Source organism: Corylus avellana, chromosome 3 (genome assembly GCF_965113065.1).
Source record: "Corylus avellana chromosome 3, dhCorAvel1.hap1.2, whole genome shotgun sequence".
NCBI classification, from domain to species: domain Eukaryota; kingdom Viridiplantae; phylum Streptophyta; class Magnoliopsida; order Fagales; family Betulaceae; genus Corylus; species Corylus avellana.
In genome coordinates, this window is record NC_142492.1 from 4,906,414 (window position 1) to 4,916,308 (window position 9,895).

A 9,895-nucleotide genomic window follows, 5' to 3' on the forward strand; every position below is an offset into this window, starting at 1 on the left:
TTAAAAATTTAAGAATTTCTAATTTCTTCCCAATTGGAGAGGATCCAAATCCGGGCATGACTTATGTGGGAGCCTAACAGTTACAGACTAAAAGCTAGAATAGTTAACTCTATTTATAACCCAGCCAAAATAACACAATACAATGAGATTAGAATTAGAGGAGGAACCGAGTCTTTTCCATGCTTTTGTTAAATTTGAAAAAAAATAATAATAATAATAAGAGATGAGCAAAAGATGAACGCTCTTTTCTTAACCACCCATCCTACTCCTTCTAGGGATTTTTGACAATTTTTTCTTGAACCTTGAAGATATGGTAGTTGCAGAAGCAGTAGGGCAGGGAAGGTCTGTAGCCCCCGGGGCTGGCCCGATAGTTGGAGCCCAAACCTAAACAGAGGCTGCTCTCTGATGGTCCCCTCCTTATTTCGTCAAACTCTCTATTTTGTCCCTGCCATCATTCCACAGCCGACATTGTTGATTCTATGCGGGCTGGGCCCACATTCTCATTCCATGTTGAATCGGTTTGTGGTCCAGAAATGGGCCAACATAAAAAATATATATATATAGGTTCTATTTTTGTTTGACCAAAAAAAAGTCAAGAGTGAAAATCTTTGTAGATACATTTGAAAAAAATAAAAATAAATAAAATACTATATTCATCTAAATTGGAAGTAATACTAATTGTGTGACTAAAAATTAAGGGGAAAAGTTTCAAAATTATTTTAGGGTTTCAAAAGTGACAAATAACTCTACGAGATATGCTTGTATAACAGACGAATAATGCTATAAGTATGACTTTTATTTTCTTTCTATTTTCCTAAAAGCTGTATAAATTTTAAAATTACCATTAAATTTCTAGTGAATCACTATAAAATTACTCATAACAAATAACTCATTTGTACAAATTTTGGTCATTTTTTATTTGGGTATCTATAAAATTCCATATTTACCTTAAACAATTTTTTTTTTTTTTAAAAAAAAAAAAAGGAAAAAAAAAGGGTGGTGAGTGGTGCCCACCCTAGATCGGCTAGAAACTAGAAAGGGCGGCCGAACACTCCCATAAATAGCACCAATTAGGGACCATTTTATAATTTTCCCAACAAAAAAAAAAAATTAAAAATTAAGATTACCACGTATCATAATATCACAATTATTATATTATGGTTTACAATAATATACTTACAAATGAAAGTACTGGTTTATAGAGATAATATGATATATAATGGATAAGTGCTCTTATAGATAGATATATGAATCACATTTGAATTTTGATTAAATGGTAATTTTAAAAGTTATATCAATTTTAGAAAGATAAAAAGATGATTCTTAACATTACTCTGTTTGTATTCACGATCATATCGGGGCGGAATTAGAACTTTTAATTTTGAGGCGGCAAAATTAAAATATATATATTTGGGGGAAAAAAAATCAATTTTTGAAGGTCTATTTTATAAAAAATGCATATATATATATATATATTTGTAAAATTGTATATAATAAATATATATATTTTTATAATTATTTAATATTCCCAGTATTGAATACAATAATAAAGTCAGCATATCTTGAATAAAATAGAACCCATTATCAAACCGTCCACTCCAATATCCGGCGGTTGATAGGCAGATCAAATTCGAACGTGGGGCCAATCAAATTGGGGACCCACACCCACTTAATTTTTTTTTTTTTTTTTTTTGTTGTTGTGCTTTGACCATCCACTTGGCTCAACGTACACATCGTGTTGGTTAAATATCCTACTAGATTTCCAATCTCAAACATCAGATGAGATCTGACGGCCAGGAAATGATCTGGCGATAGCGTAATGATTGTGTAATTAATGACGTTGGTAGCCGATAGAATCTGAAGAATGTCTGGTGTTTCACAATTGCGTAAGAGGGGGTTTCTACCGTATATTGTGCGGACACAAAACTGGTTCACACGTTTCTGTCACGACCATATAATAAAATTAAAAATCAAAACGTGTTGACCAGCCCACTTAGGAGACTACTAGAATTGGAATGATCCATTTTTTTTTTCATGATTGTCTGGTTGACTTACAAATGTGGAAATTTAATTTTACTTTTAACAAATATTAAAAAGTCTCACTTGCCTTTATGGTTTAGACTACTCTCAAATGGTAGAATGGGGATAGCCAAATTCATCCTATGAGCGTTGAGGGAAAGGACATGGTTGAACTACCCTATAATCATTAGGGGTGGTTCTGCCACCACGAAATGATTAGGTGTGATTTTGGCCACTTTCATTTTTGTTATTTGGAGGTGGGCCGAACTATCCCTAATAATCATAGAAATGGTTCAACTACTCTCATCGAAGCAGAGGGTGATTGAGTCACCCCCTCCACTTTGTTTTGTTTTCTTATTGTAAGTGATACATTTCGCAATATGATTAGTGCTAACGTGATGGTTTCCATCAAAATTTTGGATGAAAATTAGGTCTAGTGACCTATTTGTATTTTTTGCTTAATTACCATAAGGAGTTTTCGGTCACTTTTTAAACACAAGGAAGTTATTTGTAATTGAGTGAAACAACATGAACTGATTTTACACTTTTCCCTTTCTTTTAAGCAATTAAGCTACTAATTAATCTTTTTGTACTAATGAAGATAAATTAGATTATTAAATTCTAATTTTAGGTTAGAATATAAATTAGATTATTAAATTCTCTTACATTAGATTATTAAATTCATAACTCCTGTCAAGCTTGTTGGATAAATAGTTATTTAATATAGTAATAGAGCATTAGATATGAGTTCGAACATTGTTTCCATAATTCACCTCATATTTTAATTAATTATTTTATGTGTTGGACCTCACTTCTTGAAGTATTGAGATAAATGATGATTTAACATATTTAACTAGTGGGCTTCAAATTTTTTCAAATTTCATTAAAATGTTTGATCTTTTCGCCAACTTACCTCTTTTATTTTGGGCAAGTAAACTCTCAAACTTATGAAACACAACTAAATACACAAAATATAGAGAAAAGTTCATATACTCTTTCAAACTATCACTCCGACTATCAGTGTTTTTCAAAACTTTATAATTTACTTAAACTACAAAAAATTGTCAATATCTCCTAATGATAAAAATAAATCCTTAATAAATCTAAAAAAAAATATGTAAAAAATAAAAACTAAAAAAGAGAAAAGAAGGGGTGCCCGAGCCAAACCCTTGGTGTTGGGCAAAGGAGTTATTCTTAGCTATTTGTAGAGTGTGTTTCTTTTTTGCTAGCCAAGTTGTAATTTTGAGAACCATAACATATAAGAAAGTAATTATGCCTTGCAAACAGGGCAAAACTATTGAGAGGCTTTAAGCAATTACCTAATTAATTTAATTTAATTTTTAAAAAAAGGAATTTCTTCCCCTATGACTAAAATCGTAATTTTTCCTCTTATTACAATTACGGACAAATAAGGCAAGGAATAAAGGGATTTAAGATAATTGGTGACATGATACATAGGAGCCTAGGAGGTGCAAGTAGAAAGAGGGATGCTTTCAATGATGATGAGATTGGAGACATTCCATCTTGTAAATATAACTGACCAACAAAACCAAAAGCAATTGATGGGAGCAATAATAGGATTTTGATCCAAGCACCCCACCCTTAATTGCTTTACATTATTATATTCACAAACTTTATGATAGTTCATCAATCTAATTTCTTTTTTTACCAACTCAAAAAAAAAAAAAAAAAAATCATGCACAAAGAGAGTTAAAAAAAAAAAAAAACAACCAAAATAAAATAAAATAATACTATTGTATTTTTATCGGATTTTGTTAAAAACCGTCCCAATTTAACAATGGAAAATGATAATGATACAACTTAAACCCAATTTTGGTCATACTTTTATCTTAGAGTCTGTTTAGGATTGCGTTTGAGAGACTTAAAAGTGCTTTTAACACTAAAAAAGTCAATTTGAAAAAAAAAAAAAAAAAAAATACTCGTTTGGTAAAAAAATTAAAGGCGCTTTTAAGGATTAAAAAAAAAAACCTAAAAATAGCCAAAAAATACTATTTGCAAAAAACTCTTTTTGACTTAAAAGTTCTATTATCCCAAACAGGCTCTTAAAGTGTTTTACTTCCGAATTTTTTTTTCTTCAAAAGTTAGTTCCTAAAATATCTCCAAATTTAATATATATATCATTTTGTTTTGGTTGGAATTTCCCTTCATAGTGGGAAGTACCCTTTATTTGATTATAACTCTTCTTTCTTTCTTTCTTATCATTTATATTTGAGAAAAAAAAAGAAAGAAGAAGTAAAACACTCCCATGAGAGAGATTCCTTAAACAAAGTAAAACTACTTGTCTCATGATCTCATCTCTGATCTTTCCCGTTCAAACACGTCATCTTTACAATCTATATATTTAAAGAAAGAAAGAAAGAAAATTCGTTTGTGTGTTTTTTTTTAATGCTTTTTCTCTCTCTAAATCTTAATTTGTTTTACTATAATATTATTTCCCTCTGTTTCGCAATTTTTGTTCTTTTGTTTATAGGTTCTCTCTCGGTATCCCTGAACGTGCGCGAACGCTCTCCGTGTTCAGTATCATCAAAAAACAGGTTCTTCCCACATCACGAGCTCCTTCTCTCTGTTTATCTGTTTCTCTCTCATTCTTTTACGTGTGTCTCACTGAGTTCAGTTATATTGGGTTTACTTTTATTTCACTGATTTGTAAAAAAATTTCAAGCCTTTTATCTTATTTTTGAGCTTAATACTCAGCTGTTGTGTTCTTATGTGATACTGTATTCCATAGCATATTTAAAAAAAAAAAAAAAAAAAAAAAAAAAACTATTCTTGGTGATTCTTTTGATCGAATGATTTGAAGCTTGAATTTCTGATCTGGGTTTTGTTTCGTTCGTATGATTTTTGCTCCTTTTGGTTGTTTCATAGGATTATTTTTCTGATTCCGTGTAATGAATTAATTTTGAATTTTTCTGCAAATCCGGTTCTGGGTCTGAAATTTTATGATTTGGGGTTGTTCCAAAAAAAGTAAGAAGTTCTCTTTTTTTACATAGTTTGGCAACTATTTTTATCATTGTTGTATATATTCGCTTATTGACAGCAAACAATTTGGCTATTGTTTACTTTGGTTTCATTCCCTGTTGTCGATTTTCTTGAGGTGCCATATCTGTCTCTTCTGGCATATTCTTTTTCAATCTCTTCCTTTATCTCTATTATTTATCCCTTTTTTGCTAAAACAATTATTGTTTTATTCCTTTATATCTGAAGAGACGGATATGGCACATCAAGAAAATAGACAATAGAAACCGAAGTAAAAAATGGCCAAATTGTTTGCTGTCAATAAGCGAACATATACAAAATTTTCTGATATATATATATATATTTAATCTTTATTATTTTTCCCTCTAGCTTATTTCTAATTGTTTTTGTCTGTTGACTATTGGTTTCAATTCTTGAGTTCAGCTCCAACAGCTTCTTTTTTCCGGGCTTTAATATTTGCTTTTGATTCCACAGCTATTCTTATATTGGAATATTTTTGAAGAGGGTCTTGATTCAAATTCCAACACCTTGATGGAATGGTCATTCATTATTCTGTTTTGATCTCTGTATCGGGCGAGTAATGAAACTTGGAATGCAAGGATATGATGATTGGAACCCATGATAAGGTTTGGTAATGGGGTCCCTAAACATGGAGAAGAAATGGCTATTTCCGCTTGTCATAAGCTCTCTCATTTGTATATTCCTTCTTGCCACTACCTTCAACATGGGTCTTGTTTTTTCACTACACACAATAAATTCAATCTTTGCAATTTTTCCTTCTCGCTTAGCTACAAATCAAACAAGCCCAGTTTTTGCTGAGTCAAAGCTTTCGCAATCTCCACCCCCTCCTGCTCGGCCACAGATTCCTCGTTTCGCTTATTTGGTTTCCGGATCAAAAGGTGATTTGGAAAAGCTTTGGAGAACTCTTCATGCACTATATCATCCAAGGAACCAATATGTTGTTCATTTGGATCTTGAGTCGCCGGCAGAGGAGAGGTTGGAGCTCGCCTCCCGAGTGGAAAAAGAGCCAATTTTTGCTAAGGTTGGGAATGTTTACATGATTACCAAGGCTAATATGGTCACTTATAGAGGGCCCACCATGGTTGCTAATACCCTTCATGCTTGCGCCATTCTGCTCAAGAGGAGTAAGGATTGGGATTGGTTTATCAATCTCAGTGCTTCGGATTATCCTCTTGTCACTCAAGATGGTTAGTATTTATCATTGATCTTGTGACAAAATTATGTTCATATTGGTGTCGTCGTTGTTGTTATTAGTATTATTATTATTAGTAGTAGTTGGTGTTACTACTGTCTTAATTATTGTTATTATTTTTATTACTGCTGCTGTTGTTTTTGTTTTTCTTGTGTGAGGGATGTAATAGTTTGTGTTATAACTGTTTATTTAATTTATGTAGATCTTCTTTACACATTTTCGACTTTAAATCGGGATCTGAATTTCATTGAGCATACAAGCCAGCTAGGATGGAAGGAGTGAGTTGCTCACTCTGTCACTGATCGATCTCTATTCAACACAATAGAACTTCCATGCATATGATGACAAACTACTCTGTACTTGATTGTGTTTTGCAGGGACAAACGTGCAATGCCTTTGATGATAGACCCTGGGCTATACTCGTCAACCAAATCAGATGTCTTCTGGGTCAATCCCCGGAGAAATTTGCCAACAGCATTTAAATTATTTACAGGTAAGGTTTCTTTGCTAACCTATCTTTAGCCTTGTGGTATCTATCCTCTATGATTTTCCATTGATGAGTAATTCTTAAGAAATACATGTATAGAAATTGACAATATTTAAGATAGAACCAATAAAACCCTGTATATCAGGATTTGAGTAAAATGTGCCTCTTTATTGGATTTTGTTGCCTTCCAGAAGATCTTGGAAAGTAGGTTGACTTCTGGCAACATAATTTATTTTTTTGGTGCTTTTGGGAGGAATTCATCTAGAAATACAAATTATAACTGAAAATGCATATTGTTACTAATTATTCCCTGGATTTTACATTTGCAGCATCTCTTTTTCAGAATCCCCAAAAATCTGGCAATATTATAAATTTTAAGAGTTATTTCAGGGGCGTTAATCTTATTAGTTGAATTCAAACATTGTGATGGTACCGATTTTAAAGCTTCTTATGTTAGTTTCAACCAATTCTAGCAATGTGTTGTTTGGTTTCTTCTGCTGTAACCAGGCCTAGGTTTCATTATCTTAGCTGGTGGGAGGTGTTATTTGTCTCTTTAACAAACCAATACTGTTGATTCCAATTAGCCATATAGATAGATTCACGCCTATCCTAACGATTCTGCTTGCAGTGCTTTGCGCAAAACAAAACTTCAAAAGTTTGGATATGGTAAGATGTCAGTCACCCCACAGTAGACTTTAGTGGTTGACCCGTAGCAGCAGCTCCATCACACTCCATCTGCATTCATTTATATTTCAGCCACTATGACTTGGGATTATATCCTTCAATTTTTGTTCAATATTTCAAATCTGAACATTTGCATTTTTGGTCGGTACCGCATAATAATATGCCTCCTCTTTTCCCTCTTTTTCCCCAAACAATAGAAGTGCAGGGAGAATTTGCCTCAACCTGTATTGGCAATATTTTTTGCTCTTCTGGTTTTTAGTTTATATCCTGAATCTGGTTCTGTGACATTAGATAAGTGCACATTCTTGTTGCAGGTTCAGCATGGATGGTTCTTTCACGTTCATTTGTAGAGTATTGCATCTGGGGTTGGGACAATTTACCTAGGACCCTGCTCATGTACTACACAAACTTCGTCTCCTCCCCTGAGGGCTACTTTCAGACTGTCATATGCAATGCGCCTGAGTTTGCTAAAACTGCAGTCAACCATGACTTGCACTACATTTCTTGGGACAACCCCCCCAAACAGCACCCCCACAGCCTTTCCATCAACGACACAAACAAGATGATTGGTAGCCGTGCCGCATTTGCTCGAAAATTCAAACAAGATGACGCAGCCTTGGATAAGATTGATAAGGATTTACTAGGGCGGAAGAATGGGAGCGTCACCCCTGGTGGTTGGTGCTCTGGCAAACCCAAATGTTCCAAGGTTGGGAACCTGAACAAGCTCAAACCAGGCCCGGGAGCTCAAAGGCTTCGGCGCCTTGTAGCTAGGCTAACATTGACTGCTAGGTTCGGTCAAAATCAGTGTACATAGATTTTATGGAACTTTCTTGCTTGCAGATGGGAAAAGATTTTGAAGAGAGGATTACAATAAGAAGGATTTAATGCTGTAGGTGCAGCGACGCCTCATTCTTGTTAGATTTGAAGGCATGTTAGTGTAGTTATGAGCATAACCATAATTGTTGCCATGATCAGTCAAAGTTGGCACACGGCCATCCTTCCTTTATTGGGTTCTGATTACGTTGAACATTTACACTGAAATTTTTATGTAGTCTTCTATTCTTTTTGGCATTGTGATATTTCAGATCTATTTTCTACGCACGCCAGAACTTTTGTGTTAGTAATATTCTTCTGGTAATGATGTTTATTACAGACCGCAGAGAGTTGTGAGAAATTTTGCATGTTGATTTGCTTTTAATAAAAGATCTTCTCATGCCACAACTTAAAATGATATGGTGCAAGTTTTGTGATCAACAAATTTATGATGCTATGACCACATGGGTTGCGTGTGTGCCAGTTAATCTCTCACTGGAGAAAAGAATTTGCTTTGTTCCAGTTAAACGGTTGTTTTCTTAGTAATAAAGCTTTGGGATTATTATAAGTGGAGGTGCAGAAATGTTCTTTAGCTTTATCCCTCAATTCTAATATGACATGAATCGGAGCTTTTTCAGTGATTAAACTTACAATAATCTGTTCCCAACACTTTTTACTGCTTGCTTTTGCATCAAGGAACCTCAATAGCTATTGAAGAATTTGGATTCTCCAAATGCTGGAAATGCATTTTAGAGTTGTTTGTCGTTCATATAGCAATTATGAAGGCCAGAAAATCTGCTCAAGTGAGCATTAAATCCAACGGCTGTACTTGTAATGTCAACTTTATTTGTATGCAGATTAGTTAAATGTAATTAGCTAATAGGAGCCATTTTTCTCTTTCAACATATTAGCTTCACACTAGTCAATTTACTGTAGCACACTAGCTCACCTTTTTAATATTCTCTCTCTCTGTCTCTCTCTCTCTCTCTCTCCAAAAAGTCACAGAGGCAGAAACGTGCTCTTAGTCATCCCTTCTCCGCCTCTCTCGCCACCGCAAACTCATCTCTTCTTCTCTCTGCTGCCTCACAGATCCTCTCCCTCTCCGTCAACCAAAGCCTTCCACCAACAACTCTACACCCACTCCTCCTCCGCCCTCAAAGACGACCAGTTTCTTCACTCTTCCAATCGGTCTCCCCACTTGTGGCCCAAGTGGTCCACTCTCCTTCACAACCTCTCCCTCACCGGCTACTTCAATGATACTAGTGCTTGGCGTTTGCCAGAGATAGAGCCAACAATTTGGGGTTTGTGTTCTAAGTTCCAATCTGATTTATGAATAGTAGGTTTTCTTGTTTCTTTCTTTTTGATGGTCGTGATGTTCCATTGGTGTGAAAACGGTGGTGTTAAAGAAAACACAAAAAAATATTGAAAGCAAAAGGAATGGAACTTAGTAGAGAATGAAATAGAAAATCTATTGAAATTCATATTCAAAAACGAATAAGAAAAATCGTGAGAAAGTGCTTTTTAATTAAGATAAAATACATAGAGATGCTCTCACTGATGGATATGTATATCTGCCAAATAGGAACAATTGTGATGCTTCAGACTTTATTTTTTTGTTAACTTTATCCATGCAGTGCATCACAAGAAGAGGCATAGCCCCATCAAGCAGAAAATGAAAAAAA

General features: G+C 34.2%; 1 protein-coding gene across 2 annotated transcripts; it reads left to right on the forward strand.

Annotated features, from left to right (window-relative positions):
- Nucleotides 1-4,393: 4,393 nt before the first annotated feature.
- Nucleotides 4,394-8,631, forward strand: LOC132175080 (beta-glucuronosyltransferase GlcAT14A). 2 transcript variants are annotated; one of them, XM_059586898.2, is made up of 5 exons: nucleotides 4,394-4,574; nucleotides 5,491-6,224; nucleotides 6,432-6,507; nucleotides 6,607-6,722; nucleotides 7,715-8,631. In XM_059586898.2, exons 2-5 carry the CDS (start codon nucleotides 5,651-5,653, stop codon nucleotides 8,212-8,214), a joined length of 1,266 nt encoding a protein of 421 aa, XP_059442881.2. In that variant the 5' UTR covers nucleotides 4,394-4,574; nucleotides 5,491-5,650; the 3' UTR covers nucleotides 8,215-8,631. The 2 variants fall into 2 exon arrangements, with proteins under 2 accessions (XP_059442881.2, XP_059442882.2); XM_059586899.2 differs by lacking the exon at nucleotides 4,394-4,574 and adding an exon at nucleotides 4,979-5,004.
- Nucleotides 8,632-9,895: the final 1,264 nt, after the last annotated feature.

Excerpts from the sequence above, each read along its gene's own strand:
- LOC132175080 (XM_059586898.2), top strand. The coding sequence starts at position 5,651 with ATGGGGTCCCTAAACATGGAGAAGAAATGGCTATTTCCGCTTGTCATA. Across the intron at positions 6,225-6,431 it reads TCCTCTTGTCACTCAAGATG|ATCTTCTTTACACATTTTCG; the intron begins GTTAGTATTTAT and ends TAATTTATGTAG. Across the intron at positions 6,723-7,714 it reads AGCATTTAAATTATTTACAG|GTTCAGCATGGATGGTTCTT; the intron begins GTAAGGTTTCTT and ends TTCTTGTTGCAG.